General features: G+C 49.3%; 1 protein-coding gene across 3 annotated transcripts in view; it reads right to left on the bottom strand.

Moving 5' to 3' along the window:
* Positions 1-19,500, bottom strand: part of GFRA2 (GDNF family receptor alpha 2) — a 106,290-nt gene that overhangs the window by 53,112 nt on the left and 33,678 nt on the right. For all 3 annotated transcript variants that reach the window (XM_055578682.1, XM_055578681.1, XM_055578680.1), the window contains one exon: positions 13,239-13,593. In XM_055578682.1, the coding sequence (XP_055434657.1) occupies positions 13,239-13,593 (355 nt within the window). The remainder of the gene's footprint in view (positions 1-13,238; positions 13,594-19,500) is intronic.

A 19,500-nucleotide genomic window follows, 5' to 3' on the forward strand; every position in this document is an offset into this window, starting at 1 on the left:
AGGACATCGCTGTCTTCTGGGACATCCATGTCCAGTCTGGTTTCCCCTTCTGCCCCGTTCCGGAAGCTTCCTTCCCCCACAGCTGCAGGATCCCCACCCCACATCACCTAACATGGCTCTTCCAGCCACACGGCTCCCTTCCTCTGAACAACCACAGCAGGCAGTTTAATCCTTACAACACTTAATTAAGCAGGGCCTCCTCTTCATATTAAATGTTTCCACACGTGTGAGCCTTGTCTCCCCAAATGAGCTTACAAGCTCTTTGAAGGGACTAATGTTTACTGTGCGCCTCTGTGCCCAGAGGCTCTTCCTCACAGCTTTATTTCACTTAATCCCATAATCTCAATCTCAAGCTTCGACCTCTCTCCCAAACTCCCACGTATACATTTCCACTTGCCTGTTCCAAAGGCTTCCCAACAAATAAGTTCAAAACCCAAACACCTTCCCTCTATGCCCAGACTGGGGCTTCCCTGGTAACTCAGATGATAAAGAATCTGTCTGCAATGCAGGGGACCCGGGTTCAATCCCAGAGTTGGGAAGATTCCCTGGAGAAGAGCATAAGCAACCCACTCCAGTATTTTTGCCTGGAGAATCCAGGGACAGAGAAGCCTGGTGGGCTACAGTCCATGGGGTCACAAAGAGTCAGACCCGACTGAAGAGACTAACATTAACACTATGCCCAGACCTCCTGCTCCCATCTCTCAGGTAGTAATGACTTTGTCAGCCAGGCAGTCAACAGGTCAGAGACTGCAGTGTCCACCTGCCTCCTCCCACTCCCTCACTGTCCATATCCAGCTAGTTCTGGGAACTGGCCTCACCCCTCACACCCTCTGGCTTGGCACTCCTGATCTCAGGCCCCATCACAGTGGGCCCCTAGGACACCCCCGTCTCCAGCCCCTCTCTCCTCTGACCCATTGTGTGCACAGCGGCCAAAGGGATCTTCCTTTCTAAAGCACTAACAGTACTGGGTCTCCTGCCTTAAACACGTCGTGGCTCCTTGTTGTCTTCTAAGAAAATCAGACTCCTTGGCTGAATGCACAAAGGTTTTATAAGCTGATTCTCCCTTGCCTGCCCCTCCTTTCTGAGACACACATAACCCCCAAGAGAACCAGAAGGGCCACCTTCTAGAACAGGCCTGCTTGCTCCTCCTTCAAGCCCAGCTCAGACACCTCCTCCAAGCTGCCTTCCCTGATGGCCCCTGCCAGCCTTGGGCACTGGCCCTCCACCTCACAGCCTGCACAGCCCAAGGTTTAACTCAGCATCCTGGGTGCTGAGTACCTAGCAATGGAGCACCCCGGAAGTCCTGGGGAATAAGGGACCAAGCTTCCTTGTAGCTATAACTGTCCTGATTTTTACAAGAAGCACAGAGGTTGTGTGATGTTAAAAAACCCAGTCAAGTTCTCACAACTGCCAAGGTAAGGATCTGAAGCCAGGGCTGCAACTCCAGCCCCTCTGAAGAACACATCCAGGGAGTCTTTTCTTAAGCACCCCCAGCCCACCAAAGGCCAAGTGATGGAGAATTCCCATGCTTGGAGAATTCCCGTGCTCCGGAGGATCCTGCTGGACAAGTACAATGCATCCTGGGCCAGGTGCGAGCAGCTCTCCCCATATTTCCCTCTCACTCCATATGAATCAAACTTTATTCCCTGGGCTCCAAAATCAGTGCAAACAGTGACTGCAGCCATGAAATTAAAGATGCTTGCTCCTTGGAAGAAAAGTTATAACAAACCTAGACAGCACATTAAAAAGCAGAGATGTCACTTTGCTGACAAAGGTCCACACAGTCAAAGCTATGGCTTTTCCAGTAGTCCTGTACGGATATGAAAGCTGGACCATAAAGAAGGCTGAGCACCAAAGAATTGATGCTTTTGAACTGTGGTGCTGAAGAAGACTCTTGAGAGTCCCTTAGACAGCAAGGAGATCAAACCAGTCAATCCTAAAGGAAATCAACCCTGAATATTCATTGGAAGGACTGATGCTGAAGCTGAAGCTCCAATCCTTTGGCCACCTGATGCAAAGAACTGACTCATTAGAAAAGACCCTGATGCTTGGAAAGACTGACGGCAGGAGGAGAAGGGGGTGACAAAGGATGAGATGGTTGGATGGCATCATCCACTCAATGGGCATGAGTTTGAGCAAACTCCAGGAGATAGTGAAGGACAGAGAAGCCTGGCATGCTGCAGTCCATGAGGTCACAAAGAGTTGGACACAACTTAGTGACTGAACAAGAACAACCACTTGAGGATCTTACTGTTCCTTGGTGCTTAATTCAATGTCCTAGTTCTTCTCTAGGTGGGAGGGTGCTAATGGTGGTCTGCTATGCTTACTCACCTCAGACACCCTGGGACAATGGAGCCATTTGTAGGTCTCTGGGTCTTCTAAGATATCCCCTGAAAGGGCCCTGAGGAGGACAGCTGGCCCCAGAATACCAGGCTAATCTTACTTAAAAAGAAGGAGGGCAGGATTTCTCACCTCTGCAGATGCCACCCTGGGAAGGCAAAGACCACATCCTGGCTGGCCACAGGAGAAATCACAGCCCCAACCAGCACAGACTGGAGATCCGGCACAGGCAGCCTGGCGCACCTCTTAGGCACTCCTCAGGCTGTTCTAAGAATCCCTCAATGAAGAATGCTGAAGAAGCAAAGTTCCTCTTGGCAGCGCCAGAGTCATCTTTTCTAAGAGGGTGAGCCAGCTAGGTTGTTCAGAAGAGCCTGGCACTTAGAGAAAGGTCTCTTCCCACATTGTAAGGAGTCTTTCGGCTGTGGCTGGAGAAACTGAGCCCGTGGCCACGATTCTGATCAGGTTTCTTTCTTTCTTTGTTTCTTTCTTTGTGGCTATGCAGCTTGTGGGATTTTAGTTCCCGGGCCAGGGATTGAACCCAGGCCCTTGACAGTGAAGGCACGGAGTCCTGACCATTGGACTGCCAGGGAATTCCCTCTGATCAGGTTTCTGTCATCATCACTGCATCAAAATTGCTGTTGAGGAAGTCACCAACATCCGCCACTCTCCCAAATCCAGTGGTCACCTGCCTCTCCTCACCAGATGCTATTGGCAGCATCTGGCACACCTGTCCACGTCTTCTTTCTCAAAAATCTCCTTTGACTCCTGGTGTGCCATAAGAACACCTGCAAACCCTTACCATGCACTTCCAGGAGGGCAGGCACAGTCTTAGGGCCTCCTCTCATGCTAGCCTCTCCTTAGGAAAACCTACACAGTCCCCTGGCCTTAAACACCATAAATATGCCAATGACCCCCAGAACTTACAACACCAGTCAAGCTCCAGATAGGACTGTCTCAAAGGCATCTCAAAATTCACATGCCTGGAATGGAACTCTCCCCCTCCAAGACTTCGCCATCCTAGAAAGTGGCATCATCACCCACCAGGTGGCTCAAGCCAGAAACCCGTGAGCTCTCCTTGAGCTCCTCTGTCTCCCTCACTCCCACATCAAGGTACATCATTTCCATCTCGAAAATACCTCAGATTTTCCCACTTATCTCACTCCACACAGCCACCCTCCTGGCCTGGGCTGCTGTCATCTTTGATCTAGTGATACTTAAACAACCTCCTCTCTGGTCTCTCTGAGGTCATTCTTGCCGCCTCCCTTAATTCTCCACCCAGTAGCCAGAGTCATCATCTATTATCACACTTTAGATAATATTACTAGTTGACTTCAGAAGCTTCCTTCTTTTTATTTATTTATTTTTAATATTTGTTTATTCGCTTGGCTGTGCCAGGTCTTGGTTGCGGTTCACGGGATCCTCTATCTTCGCTGTGGCATGCGGGATCTTCAGCTGCAGCATGCACACTCTTAGTTACAGCATATAGGACCTAGTTCTCTTACCAGGGATCAAGCCAGGCCCCCTGCAGTGGGAGCGTGGAGTCTTAGCTACTGGACCACCAGGGAAGTCTCTAGATTTATTCTGAGTACACTTAGAAGAAAAAAAGCTTCTGGGGACCTCCCTGGGGGTCCAGTGGCTAAGACTCCACGCCCCCAATGCAGGGGCCCCAGGTTCAATCCGTGATCAGGGAACTAGATCCCACACGCTGCAACTAAGAGTTCACATACCAAAACTGAAGATTCCACGTGCTGCAAGTAAGACCCAGTGCAGCCAAATAAACGTTTTTTTAAAAAAAGAATAAATCCAGACTCCTTGCCCCAGGCTGGGATGGCCCCATGTGACCTAGCCCTGCCTGTAGGTCTCTCCCTGGTTCCCTCAGCTCCAACCACACGAGCCTCCTCTCACGGCCCCAGAAATGCCAAGTTTCTCCCCTCAACCAGTTCCTGCATGTGCTATTGCCTCTGTGTGAGATGTTCTTTCTCCCACCTGTCTTTCTTCTGGCTCCTCACTCTTCAGGTCTCAGCTTAAATGTCACCCCTGCAGATAAATATTCCCTGACCGCTCTGCCCAAGGAGGTCCCCTCTTCTTCCCCCATTACATTCTATTTCTACATCCTGCTCATTTCAAAGATGTTAATCATATACTTTGCTTGATTATCATATATACTGTGTTGCTTGTTAATCATATGCATTGTTTGCTTGATTATTGTCTATCTCCTCCATCAGACTATAAGCTCCAAGGGGATGTGGACCATCTCTATTGTGCTCTCCAGTATCTATATCCAGTGTCTAGCACAGTGCCCGGCACGTAATAAATATTTGTTAGATAAATAAATAAATTTTATATATGTATACATATATATAGTGGTACTTATATATATTCGATCTTCCCAGGTAGCACTAGTGGTAAAGCACCTGCCTTCCAATGCAGGAGATGTAAGAGACATGGGTTTGATCCCTGAGTCAGAAAGATCCCCTGAAGAAGGGAATGGCAACCCACTCCAGTATTCTTGCCTGGGAAATCCCACGGACATTGGAGGCCGGCAGGCTACAGTCCATGGGGTCACAAAGAGTTGGACACAACTGAAGTGACTGAGCACACATCCATATATTATATATAAGAATATTTTTTAAAGAGATCAAATTGGGAAGATAAAGTGTCAACAGAAAGCCACATGGTCAGTGCCACACGAAGGATGCAGACAAGTTCTAGGAAGCATCAGTGACAACAAGGTCCTACTGCATAGTGGAGGGAACTATATTCACCATCCTATGCTAAACCACAATGGAAAAGACTAAGAAAAAGAATGTATGTGTATGTATCACTGAATCTCTTTGCTGTACAGCAGAAATGAACACAACATTGCTAATCAACTAAACTTCAACAGAATTAAAACAAACAATGTCTACATAAAAAAATAGAATGCATCAATGGAAGGAGAGGCCATGAGAGGGCTCAGAGAGATGAGAACCAAACAGATGCTGAATGAAGTATAAGTCTAGGGCTTTCCTGGTGGCTCAGGTGGTTAAAAAAAAAATCTGCTGCAGCACAGGAGATCCAGGTTCAATCCACAGATTGGGAAGATCCCCTGGAAAAGGAAATGGCCACCCACTCCAGTATTCTTGCCTGGAGAATCCCATGGACAGAGGAGCCTGGCAGGCTACAGTCCATGAGGTTACAAAGAGTTGGACACGAATGAACAACTAACACACACATACCAGGTGCTACAAACTGAATGCTTGTGTCCCCCCAGAATTGATCTGTTAAACCCTAATTCCCCATGTGATGGTGTTTGGAGGTGGAGTCTTTGAAAAACAATTAGATCATGAGGGTAGAGCACCATGACGGGACTAGCAGCCTTATGAAAAGAGGTAGAAACACCCAGTCCCTCTGGGCGAGCACCAGCCAAGGAAGAGCACATGAGAACACTACTCTAAAGAGGACCCTCACCAAGAGCCCAACTGTGCTGACACCCTCACCTTGGATTCCAGCCTCCAGAACTGTGAGAAAGAAAGTTGGGTAAACGCTCTGGTCCATAGTATTTTGTTATAGCAGCCCCAGTGGATAGAGACAGCAGCAAGGAAAAAGCCCACATCTCTATCCACTGGGTGGAAGCAGAAATATCAAGAAGCCCAGTGAACGAAGCAGCATCTGGGTAGCTGAGAGCATGCCCTGCCCCACCCACAACAGCCAATCACAGGTGGCACCTCTAGTGTGAACAAACCTGCCTGACTTGTACTCTGATTCTCTCTGCATAAGCAGCATCCCCTCACAGTGGGCCATTCCTCCTGCCAATCACCCAGGGATGAGCGGGTTCTCACTCAGAACTCCACCAGTGGTAGCGTCAGCTAGACAAGGGGTGCATCCCGTCTCTCTGGGGTGTGAGCTTTAGGGAGCCCAGGTGTCCAGACACCAGCCCTGATGGTAAAAGGTACAGGTGCTGTCTGTCCAGTCATTCTGACCTCCCTGTAGTGGCCAGAGCAAGAAGTCATGGAAACCCTATCTTGCAAACTAAATATCTAGGCTGCAGCTTCTCTCTGTGTTTGTTTTCCCAGAGCCTTTAACAATGTTCCACATTCCAGCCTTGTGTCAATTTGCCACAGGAAATTCCAAGAGGAATACTCTGGGCACTCTTGGTCCAAAGATTAAGGGTGAGCAGAACCCCTAATAAGGCCAGTAGCAGAAGCCAGCATGGGATCCCCAAGGAGAAGATGGGTCTCACAGTCTCTGGCCAGACAAAGGATTCCAAGCCCCTCTCAAGCCCCTCCCCAGCCACTGCAACCTTGCTGGTTGAGTCTTCTTCAGGAGGATGATGACCTCTTTATCCCATGGCACTCCTGGGCACAGCTCTGCTCCAAGGCCAGATGGACCTCTGAACAAGGCTCATCCGTCTGTGGCTCATCTGCCCCAAGAAACAGCTGCTCTCTGCGCCACCAGGGTAACCCAGGGATGGCTTGGTAGGGAGCAGAGCAGAACTGGGATTTCAAGAGAAGCTGAGTGGAAATGCTACCATCTAGTTCACTGTGTGGCTCTTCCCCATTGCAGAGGCAGTCAGTCATGTGTGTCCTGTCACTGGACTGTCAAGGGCCTCTACCTACTTCATTAACTTTCCAATCCCAACATGAAGCCTGGCCCAGAGTGGATGATCAACAAACAGCCATCAAATGAATAAAGGAGGGACTTCCCTGTTGGTCCAGTGGTTAGGAATCGACCACCCAATGCAGGGTACACGCGTTCCATCCCTGGTCAGGGAACTAAGACCCCACATGCCATGGGGCAACTGAGTCTATGCGCCACAACTACTGAAGCGCGTGCGCCTAGGGCCTGTACTCCACAACAAGAGAAGCCACCACAATGAGAAGCCTGCCCACCACAATGAAGAGTAGGCCCCGTTCACCGCAATTAGAGTTAACGTGCAGCAAAGAAGATCCAGCTCAGCCAAAGATAAATAAATAAATTTTAAAAAATTTTTAGAAAATGAATAAAGGAATGACCCCAGGACCCCCATTCCTCCTGCTACTGGTGAACCAGTGGTCCCAGGAATGACTAGCTGGGTTCTAGCAGATCTGCCCGTCCATGATTCTGCCCCTTCCATGTCAGTGGCAGACATCACTAATCAATCACAGCTCCCTTTGCTAGATTCATAATCCTCTAGGCAGCCAATTCAAGTTGGACGTCTGGAGATGGAAGACGTTCTTAATTTGGGGGAGGTCAAGGAATCCTTTAAGAATCTAATGAAAGCAGCAAGTTTCTCCCCAGAAAATACACATAAAACTTTACATATGATTTCAAGATATTCAAGATCCTCTCCTTTTAAAGAAGGAAAGACTTGAAAGCCCCCCAACCACCTATGAAAATAACCATTTTGAGCTAATCTGCTGAAAACATCAGCCAACAGAGTCTGTAGAGTCCAAAAGGAGCTCAGGGACAGCCTCAGAGAGCCAAGAATCAAACCCAGACCTGCCCATCTACACTGCTTACAGATACCAGACACACTTCAAGCTAGACAAGGGGGCAAGGGTCTTGCTGAAGGGGCACCTCCCCACTCCCTGCAGACAGCTGAGACAGGGGACCCCAACCCCTCCACCTTCCCAGCAACACTCTCGGACAAGGACAATGTCCATTGCATAAAGGAGCCCAGCTAGGGTAGCCCCAGGCTGAAAACTATTTATACACGTCCTCAGCACCCAGAGGTTAAATTACAGCTGGAGATGTGGCACAGGGCCAGCCCTGAGTTATTTATATCCATATCCTCTTGGCAGACCAAGAAGAACAGGGCATTCTAGGGGGCCTCTCTAAGAAAGACCTACAGGCACACAGTTTACAAGACAGCACAATCACAATCATCCTTCCCATAGCCCCACAACCGCACCCTACACACACACACACACACACACACACACACACACACACACACACAAAGTCTGGACCATCCTTGCATTGACTGTAAACTGAGAAAGTAGAAACCAAAAGTTTGTTCTAAAAAGGAAGTAGGTCATGGCCACTGAAGGGCTGGGGTAAGGGAAATTAGCCAAATTCCGTTGAATCATTCCAGGAGATTCTCCAGGCTTTCCAGACTCCACATCAGAAGCCTTTGAAAGGAAAAGCCTCTCCTAGTCCTAAGTCCACAGCACTCAATGCCCATGAGACATAAACTAGATTAAAGTAGAAGGCAGGGTTCCCAGGGTGAAACTTCAAGATGAGTTGGACCCATGGCTCAAGCAGGAAGCTTCCACTCTCAGAGGCTCCCTCCCTCTGACCCCAAGCTGATCCTGGCCCAAAGAGCAGGGGAAGGATTTAGAAATGCTTCCAACACCCCGGGGCCCCAGCAGGAAAATACCCTTGTTTAACCAAAGCTTCTTCAAGCCCTTCTGTTTAGTTCTTAGTGACAGTCATAAGACAGCACAGCAGAGTCTGTTAAATATCACACGGGATGTATGAGGCCTGCTGCTAGGGGCAGTGCACAGCACATCAATGGGCTTGCTTTAATGTCGTGCCAGGTGAAGGGAGTCTTGTAGAGCTGCCCCCCACAGCAGTCCTGGGCCAAGATTCACTCAAACAAAAGCCTTGGCACAGCTGAGCCAAGTCCCAGAGCTGAAGGGTGACGGGGGGCCAACAGGTCCAGTGAAGTGCAAACTGGGCACTAGAGCCCTAGAGTGTGGGGCATGTTCTAGCAGATGCCTGCCACGGCCGCATTCCCAAAGAGTCAGCCCAGAGAGGCTCTCCCATGACCCCCATCAAGGCCAGTTCCACCCGTTAAAGTAACCAGGAAAGAAAGACTTGAGGGTCCCCAGTTCTTGCTCCAAACACAATGGCACTGGGCTCTCCCTCTTTCACAGTCAAGATGTCCACCTGTGGTGCCCATCAGGTGGGCAGAAACCTGGAGGTCACCAAGGCCAGGAGGGAAAGGAGGGCACAGTGGAGAACTACCTGGTCTCCAGGGGTCCCTCCCCAGGCACTCCTCACTCCCTGGGCTCATCACAGACCACAGAGGCAGGGTCCAGGCGTCAGTAAGCCAAGCCTGCAAGAGCATGGAAAGAAGTCAGCTCCTCTCCTTCAAACCCGTCCTTCCACCCCATCTACCTTAATGAGGCATCTCAGGTCATTTCCTCTTGTACCAGGAGCTCACCTCTCTGGAAACATGACCTCAAGTAGAAGCACACGGGGAGAAGGCAGACAGGAAAGCCGTGTGATGGACTTAGACCCAAAGACTAGGAAGTGTCCTGGGAGAATGGGGAGCATCCTTGTTTGATCAGTGAAGAAGCCCAGGGCATAGGCAATGAAACAGTCACCCAGGACTTCTCAGGAGACCAGGGGTAGGGCAAGCACAGAAGGTAGGCTTCCCGGCTGCAGGGTCACCATGGCAACCTCGTCCACCCACCTCCCACACTGAGTCACAGGCAGAGCTCCCCAAGGATACGTGGCCACACTGCAACGGATCCCCAGATCCCGCCAGACTCACCCTAAACTCAGGTTCTGCCTCCATCCCTGGTCCTCCCACTTGGAGGCGCGTGCTTAGTCGCTCAGTCGTGTCCGACTCTTTGCAACCCCATGAACTGTAGCCCACCAGGTTCCTCCATCCACAGGATTCTCCAGGCAAGAATACTGGAATGGGGTACCATTCTGTTCTCCAGGGGCTCTTCCCAACCCAGGGATTGAACCTGCATCTCCTGTGTCTCCTGCATTGCAGGCAGATTCTTTACCCGCTGAGCCATTGGAGTCCCACTTGCAGGACCACTCTTTAAATCTGCCTGGGGATGGGAGCTGGGTGGGACCGGAGTTGTGGAAGATGCATTAGAAGAACACCCTGGTTCTAGACCAGAAGCTCACCCAGCCACATCTGGGAGGACCTGGAACTTCCTACATGGGACCCAACTCGTAATCCAGACACCGCATGTTCCCTGGGACTCCCACAGTTGCCATTGTCTAAATTTACAGCATGATGCTTGGCACTCACAGGCTTGGCTCAGTGCCTCTCAGAAACTGTCAGCCCTCAGGTCCTGGGACACCTCATTCTTGATCCTCCCGATAGTCTTGTTTAAACCCCCTGCTCCATGCTCTCCCATCTCTTTAGGAGCTATGTGTATTGTCCTCCCTTGTTGTTCAGTTGCTCAGTCGTGTCCGAACTCTTTGCAATCCCATGGACCATAGCACACCAGGCTTCCCTGTCCTTCACTATCTCCCAGCGTTTGCTCAAACTCATCTCCATTAAATCAATGTGAAAGTGAAAGTCGCTCAGTCCTGTCCAACTCTTTATGACCCCATGGACTATATATAGTTTATGGAATTCTCCAGGCCAGAATACTGGAGTGGGTACCTTTCCCTTCTCCAGGGGATCTTCCCAACCCAGGGATCGAACCCAGGTCTCCTGCATTGCAGGCGGATTCTTTACCAGCTGAGCCACAAGGGAAGCCCAAGAATACTGGAGTGGGTAGCCTCTCCCTTCTCCATCGGATCTTCCCAGCCCAGGAATCAAACTGGGGTCTCCTGCATTGCAGGCAGATTCTTTACCAACTGAGCTATCAGGGAAGCCCACTCCAATCGTTTTTGTAGGCAATAAGGTATGTTTCTTTAAGTAAGCAAAAAAGAAAAGCCCACCTTATTCAGGCTTTTCCAGCCCCACAGGGATCAGTCCTTCTCCAAACTCTAGCTCATTTTCCAAACCAAGGCAGTGCCTCCCCTCAGCCACACAGGCCAGGAGCTCCCTTCCCTCTGTAGTCCTGTTCTCCCAGATCCCCAAAACAACCCCAATCCCATTCCTCCACTCCAGCTTCTTCATTGAGCTCCAGGACCATAGATTCAGATGCCCCCAAGACATCTTGGGCATGGCAATAGTCCATGCTGCACATTCAACATGCCTGTTGAATGGCTCCATTGCCCCATAATTATCAAACGAGGAAACATGGTGGCCACCATTCACATATTCATTCAACTCTGTTCACAGAGTGCTTGCCATGAGCCAGGCTCCATGTGCAGGACGAAGTGTGGAGTAAAGTGGAAGTGAAAATGAAAGTCGTTCAGTCCTGTCCGACTCTTTGCAATTCCATGGACTGTAGCCCACCAGGTTCCTCTGTCCATGGGATTCTCCAGGCAAGAATACTTAAGTGGGTAGCCTTTCCCTTCTCCAGGGGATCTTCCTAACCCGGGGATCGAACCCAGGTCTCCCACATTGCAGGTGTATTCTTTACCATCTGAGCCATCCCAAGTGTGGAGAAAACAAAAGAGAAATGGCCTTGCCTCCAGGGAACTTTCCACCAGTCCCCAGGCCTGTCATACACTGATACACTTCTAATACTGATGTGCTCATACACTTACACACTGATACTGATTCATGGATACTGAACTGACACACTTCTCTCCATGCCCACAGCCCCTATCTTATCTGGGTGCCCACAGCACCCAGACCAGGGTGCTACTTTGGAGGAAAACACTGGAGATAGGGTCCAGCTCTGAAACAATGGAGCTGTGCAACCTTGGGCAAGTTGCCTTCTCTATTTGATCATTTGGCAGATAAGTATGATAACAGAACCTTCCTCATAGCCTTGTTGCAAGAACTAATGAGATAAACTGTATAAAAGACTGCTGTCTGGGATGCAGTAAGCAGGCTCTGCTTATCTGCTTATCGCAGTTGCTATCTCCCCAGCAGCCACACCTCTGACCTCCCCTCCCCAGGACCCAGCTCCACGTGCACCCACCACCTACAGGGACCCATAACCCCAGGCTCTCTCCTACCCTCCAGCCTTCGCATACGCTTTTCCCACATACAAGTAACACAAGATATAATCTGAAAAAGATGTTCATCCATACGTCCATTTAACAGCTGCCCTCTACAAGAAGTGGACTCACTGTGTGTTCCTTGTATATACATGCCAGACTCACTCCCTGGCTTTCTCATTCTCATGTTCCAAGGTTCAGTTCAAGGTCCTGTCCTCTGTATCCCCAGGCTGAGGCAAGGCCCTCTCCGTACACACCTGCCTCCGGGAACCCACAGCTCTCAGCCCACGGCATTGGGATCCCTGCTCCCCTCCTCTGTCACCCTTCTGGATTGGGTGCTACTCAAAGAGCATTGTGTTCACCTCTGCTTGCCCATGCTTTAGAACCACTCACTGGATGCCACAGAGGCTCGATATATATGTTAATAACAAACAGGAAAAACAGGAGAATTATGGACACACATTTCAATTCGTTTTAACAAAATAAACCTTCCAAATAATTAGATACTCATTAAGCAATTACTTATGCCAAACTCTGTGCTAAGCTTTAACACACATGTCATCTAATCTTCATAATAATGCTGTGATGTGGGTGTTTTATTCCCATTTCACGAGTAAAGGAATGGAGACTCAGGACATTTGAAAAACAGGCTCCAAGTCACACAGCTAGTGAGTGGAAAAGTCAGGACTCAGACCCAGGACCATCAGATGCTCCACACTCCATCCAACATTTGCTGAGCTCAGCTCTCAGTGTGAAGGAGCTGCCTCTGGGATGTGCAAGAGCCCTTCCCTGATGGTCAGAGGACCTCACTGGGATAATGGGATAATGGCTGGGGCTTCCCTAAAGGAGGAAAGGTGGACTTAAAGTCACTGAAGCTCCTCTCTTACTCCAGGTTCTAGGGTCTCTGGTTTTAAATTAGGAGCTCCTACAGTGGTTCATCTTGGTTACCCCACAGTGCTTAGCATGAAGCTGGGCACATAGCACAATAAATTTGTAGTGAATAAAGGAATGCACAGATGAATGGATGAATGAATGGATGGATGGATGGATGGATGACAATACATTTTGCACATATCCCAGTCACCCTCTTTGTTCGGCTCACGATGGTAGCCCAGCAGACACCGGAACACAGAGCGGGCAGAGCGCCCCCTACCGGATCCCCGCGGAGCTGCAGCAGCCCCTACCTGCACAGGTGGTCTGTCCGGCACAGGCTGCGGAGGTCCAGGCAGTTGGGCTTCTCCTTGTCCTCGTAGGAGCAGCTGGGCAGGATGGTCTGGCGGCGGCGCTCGGCGCACGCCTGGTCCTGACAGGAGCAGAAGAGCATGCGGTAGGTGTACTCGCTGGGTACGCGGTCAAAGAACTGGCGCAGGGCCTTGTGGCACTTGCGGCGGTTGCAGCGCTCCGTGGGCGAGATCTCACGGTTGCAGATGGAGATGTAGGAGGAGCGCAGCTTCTTGCAGTTGTCGTTCAGGTTGCAGGCCTTGGCGGCATCCAGGCAGTGGTTGCTCTTGGTGCTGACCGCCGGGTCTGCCCCTGTCCCTGGAGGGAAGGAAGGGGGCAGTCAGCCCACGATGGGGACAGCCCCCAGTCATTGTGCTCTCTGCCTTGGCTTCCTCATCTGTTAGATGGAGATTATTTAGCAGCCCTCCTGCCTAAGGCTGTGATTAAGATCAAGTGAGTTAACATGGGGGTCCACAGAGCAAGCTGTACGTACGATGTGCTTTTAGGATGACAACTGTTAATCCAAAGCCTTATTTAAAATTTATTTCAATAACAGTATGAAGTTTCCTTAAAAAAACTAAACATAGAGCTACCATATGATCCAGCAATCCCACTCCTGGGCATATAACCAGAAAAGATTATATCTAATTCAAAAAGATATATGCACCCCAATGTTCAAAGCAGCACTATTTACAATAACCAAGTGTCCACGGGCAGAATGAATGGATAAATAAGATGTGGTGTATACATACAATGGAATACTACTCAGTCGTAAAAAAGAAAGAAATTATGCCATTTGCAGCAACTTGATGGACCTAGAGATTATCATACTAAATGATGTAAGTCAGACAGAGAAAGACAAATATTATATGATATCACTTATATGTGGAATCTAAAAAATAATACAAATGAATCTATATACAAGACAGAAACAGACTCACAGAAGACAAATTTATGGTTACCAGAGGGGAAAGGGGAGAGGGAGATAAATTAGGAGTATAGGATTAACAGATACAAACTACTATACTTAAAACAGACAAGCAACAAGGATTTACTGTGTAGCACAAGAACTATATTCATCACTTCATAATAACCTATAGTGGAAACTAATTCAAAAAATATATATGTATATAACTGAATCACTTTGCTGTACACCTGAAACTAACACAATATTGTGAATCAACTATAATTTGATTTAAAAAAAAATCTTATCACAAGACGAAAAAGCAAGCAACTGGGTGTTCATGGCTCTGTTCACGAAAGTGGGAAATGGGGAAACAAAGGGACTGGCTCAAGAGCACAAAACAGGGTGGCAGCTGATGCAAGACCAGTCCCTGGGCACCCAACAGCCACACACGTGAACAGGGCTTCCGATCAGGGGCACTGCCAGCCCTTAGGAAGTTCTCACTCTGGGATCTTCAGTAGCCAGGGTACAAACAGAACAACTATCACCATCCTCATCCCCACCGCTGTCACCACTGAAACTGTCCCCACACATTCCAAAAGGCCCCATGGTGGCGGGTGCCACTGTGCCCGGTTTGTGCCGAGAGCAATGAAAGCAAGCACTGGACTGGGAGCTCAGCAGTGTAAGGAGAAGGCTGAAGGCCAGCCTTAGACTCCAGCAGGGCTGAGCCCTCATCAAGCAAAGTGCGGATGTGCTGAATGCTGGGACCTTGGCATTAGAGCTGTGGCTTTGAGCTTTGTGCCCCTATCTGCAGAGCAAAACATCTTGGGCACAAAGCTGTAATCCTGGAAATTGTCAGGCTTCTTCTGTGGTGTCCACTCCACCCCCCAAGTCTCAGTTGTTCTGAGAGAAACACAGCAGAGGCACCCACCACCACCACCAACAGAGTGTCTTTTGTCCATCCTGATGACAGAGCAGAGAAGCAGGAGTTCAGTCTGCACGCGCCCCTCACCCTCCATGACATGCTAGTGAGAAGTGAATGGAATCTTCAAGCACACTTCAAGCACCAAACTTGAGCAGGAGCCCAGATCCAGCCAGCACCGTGGTACACCACAGACAGCCACCGGCTCAGGATGAAAAGCCATAGGTTTTCATTCATTCCTCATCCACCCAACAAATGCTTTTCAGTATTTCTGTCTGCTCGATGCCCCGCCCCCACCAAGGGTAGGAAGGCCTACGGGGACGCCACGCCCACCCTCCCATGGCACTTCCAGCCCAGGTCCTAGAGTTCTGATCACTTGATCATTAAAGATCTATCAAGTCCCACCTATGCACAGCCCTCTCCCTGCGAGGTGTTGGGCTGGACATGGAAGTGTGAGATGAGGATCCGCTCAAAGACCTCACAAATCTAGCTGGGAAACCAACAGAGTAGTTAAGACTGGACATTCTAAAACTGAGGCATCTGCATTGATCCCTGGTCCTGATACTTATCACTGGGTGGCCTTGAGCAAGTGACCAGGCCTTCCTTTAGTCGGTCTCCTCGTCTGGAAAACAGTACCTACCTCATCGCGATGCTGTATGATCAGCTCATTTCTCTCTCTCTCGTGATAATTTTGCCCTGTTACTACATCTTCTCCATCAGCTAATACACTGAACATCTCTAAGGGAAAAAAATAAATTGTGACCACATACCCCCTACTAAAGGGGTTTCCCTGGTGGCTCAGTTGGTAAAGAATTCGCCTGCAATGCACGAGATCTGGGTTTGACCCCTGGGTCGGGAAAATCCCCTGGAGAAGAGAATGGCAACCCACTCCAGTATTCTGGCCAGGAGGATTCCATGGACTATCCACAGGATTGCAAAGAGTTAAACACAACTTTCACTGCACTTCACCTATCTTTCTCCTCCTCTTTAAACAAAACCCCTCAAACAAGTCATCTGTACCAGTGGTCACCTTCTCCTCTCCCGTCCTCTCCTAGACCCACCGCAGCCTGGGGTTTCCCTTCTCACTTGGCAGTGATCAGAGACCCTAGGGCTTCCTCCTGCTCTGCCCGCCGGCACACTGGACACAGCTGGTGGCTCCTCCAGCCCCCTTCCCTCACAGCCTTCGTGCTGCCTCTGTGAGCTCTCCTCCAGGCCTGCTTCGCTGCTTCCACCTTCTCCACCAGGGCTCAGGCCTCTCTTCTCTATATGCACCCACTCCCCTGGGCCTTCCACTCACACTCAGCCCTAAACACCATCAGTACGGTGTCAACTCCCAAATTTATACCTCCAGCCAGGTCAGAGACCTCCACTCTGAACCCCAGATCAAGATGTCCAACTGCCTGCCCATCAGCTCCACCTGGAAGGCTGACACCTGCATCTCAAGCCACTCTCCACAACCCTCTAAAAAACAAGCCCAGGCTTCCACTAGCTCAGGCCAAAAATCTTTGCCCTTCCTAAACTCCTCTCTCACCCACGTCAGAAAGACCTGGTAGATTACACCCAGAATCCAGTCACCCTCACCACCACCAGCTTGGTCCTAACCACTGTCACTGCGTACTGGCAAGGGCCTGCTTTCCAGTCTCCCTGCTCTGTCCTTTCACCCCCACCCCCGCCCCACCCCCAGAAGTCTTCTCTCATCACAGTTGGAGCAAACCTTCTAGAACCTAAGGCAGAGATAATGCTCCCGGGCCCCAAAGCTTCCAGTGACATCCCCATCTCATTCACAGGCCTCTCCATCCATGCCGTCCAATATGGTGGGCGCTCCTGAACATGGTCACTGAACAGGAAGTGAAGCTAGCCCGAAATGAGATGTGCACACCAGATTTTGAAATCATAATAAAAAATAATATAGCCTTTCATTTCAAATCACATTTTCCTTGATTATATGTTGAAGTAATAATATTTGGAATATAGTGTGTTAAATAAAAATATCATTAATTTCACTTGTTTCTTTTTAAGTTTTTAATGGAGCTGGGAGAAATTTCAGAATGGGTGGGGGAGGGATAATTTGGGAGACTGGGATTGCCTTATACACACTACTATATGTAACCATATATAAAATAGATAACTAATAAGGACCTACTGTGTAGCACAGGGAACTCTACTCAGTACTCTGTTATGGTTTATATGGGAAAAGAATCTACAAAGGAGTGGATACATGTATGTATATAATTCATTCACTTTGGTGAACTCTTGAAACCAACAACCATACAAGTTGTTAATTATACTATATGCCAACAAAATTTTTTTAAAGAAAGAAATTTGAATGGCACATGTGACTCACACATACTTCTGTTAGCCAGGACTGCTATATATGACCTCACTTCACACTCACTTCCCCTGCACTTACTCCCTTCCAACCATACTTGCCTCCTTGCTCTTGCTGGGATGTGCCACTCATGACCTGACCTCAGAGCCTTTACACTTGCTGCGTTCTGCCTAGAATGCTCTCCCCCACCCCTATGACCACACAGTTCCTTTCCTCACTCCTTTCAGGTCTCTGCTCAAATGTTACCTTATCTGTGAGTCCTCCCTGACCATCCTGTACATAATAACAAGTCCCTCCCCTCACCCTCTACTCCAATCTCTTCCGCAGAGCACTCATCACCATCTGCCACAGTATATACTTATTTAATCATCTGTATTTTTCAACTAAATACAAGCTCCATGAAAGCAGGGGATGTGTCGATTACACTCACTGGTGTATCCATGGTTGCCAGTGTCTGGTACATAGTGAAGGCTGAATCCGTGTGTGGTGGGTAAAAGAATAAATGTATTTAGAACAGTATCTATAGATCATAATGAGCTTCCCTCATGATGATGTCTCAGTTGATAAAGAAGCTGCCTGCAATGCAGGAGACCCAGGTTTGATCCTTGGGTAGGGAAGATCCCCTAGAGAAGGGAATGGCAACTCACTCCAGTATTCTTGCCTGGAGAATTCCATGGACAAAGAAGCCATGGGGTCGCACGGAGTCAGCCATGACTGAGTGACTAGCACTTTCTTTCCTTTCACTCGTTCATAATAAATGTTCAAAACACATTGGCTAATAATATTAAGGAAGCCAAAAGTGACACAGGACCAGGATATCAGTCAGTACAGGACCACGTCCAAACATCAACGTGGAGGGACTTCCCTGGAAGTCCAGCAATCGAGACTTCACCTTCCAATGCAGAGGGTGCGGGTTTGATCCCCGGTCATGCAGCCAAGATCCCACATGCCTCATGGCCAAAACTTGCCCCACAACTTTAAAATTGGTCCACATCAAAAAATCTTTTTAAAAAAGCATCAGTGTGGGGCCCAGCCCAGTAGTGCTCAGAAGTGAAAGCCAGGGGGCAATCTTCAAAGACAGACCTCACTCCCAACACCCTGCCTAACCAACAGCAAGCAGCCTGATGAAGGCAGGAAGAAAAACAAAAAAAAAAAAAAAAACGTGCCTCTTCCCTTCTTGTAAAAGTTAAAGGGGAATTAGGGCAGAGGGGGAATCCAGGTTCATTTTCCTACACGTTCAATTAACAAATCTTTTTTTTAATTTATTTATTTTTTAATTGAAGGATAATTGCTTTACAGTACTGCGTTGGTTTCTGCCATACTTCAATATGAATCAGCCACAGATATACCATACCTATGTCCTCTACCTCTCGAACCTCCCTCCCACCTCCCACCCCATCCCACCCCTCTAGGTTGCAATTAACAAATCTTCATTGAGGATCCACCAAGTGCCAGACACCTCCCCAGACCCATGGCTGGGGTCAAGGTCAAGGTGATTCTCATGTATCAGGGAGTTCATGGCGCTACCTGTAGGAGCCAAGAGAAAATCATCCTGCCCAGACCAGAAGGTCCCAGAAGCAGGGATCGCTCTGCTGCAACCTACAGGATGAGGCAGAGGAAGCAGAAAGAGTGGAAAGGGGGGTCCCAGGCAGAGGGAACAAACAGCAAGATCAGAGGCTGGCAAGAATCTATAGCAATGCAGCATGCCTGGAGATGGAGTCTGGAAAAGGGACCACCAGAGATGATGCTGGGGAGCCAGGCAAGGGTTTTCAGCCATGGAATTGGGGCAGCAAGGGGCAGGGGGGGGACACGTGCCCTTCCAAGCAGTTCCCTGAGCAGCTGCCAAGCCACTCTGCCCGGGCCAGGCGAGGACCCAAGGATGCCTGTCTACACAAAGCCTGTTCCAGGGGCACCGCCTCCATGGGAGGGCTCTCCGGGACCAGCCAGGTGCTCTTTCTCCTCCAGTGCACCTGTCAGGATGCTGGCTGGTGGAAGCGAACAGCCACACAGCCTGGGGCCTGAGGTGAAGGAAAAGAAGGCTGTGAGGGCCCCCAGAGGGAGCGGGACAAC

This window comes from Bubalus kerabau, chromosome 4, assembly GCF_029407905.1.
Source record: "Bubalus kerabau isolate K-KA32 ecotype Philippines breed swamp buffalo chromosome 4, PCC_UOA_SB_1v2, whole genome shotgun sequence".
NCBI lineage: Eukaryota > Metazoa > Chordata > Mammalia > Artiodactyla > Bovidae > Bubalus > Bubalus kerabau.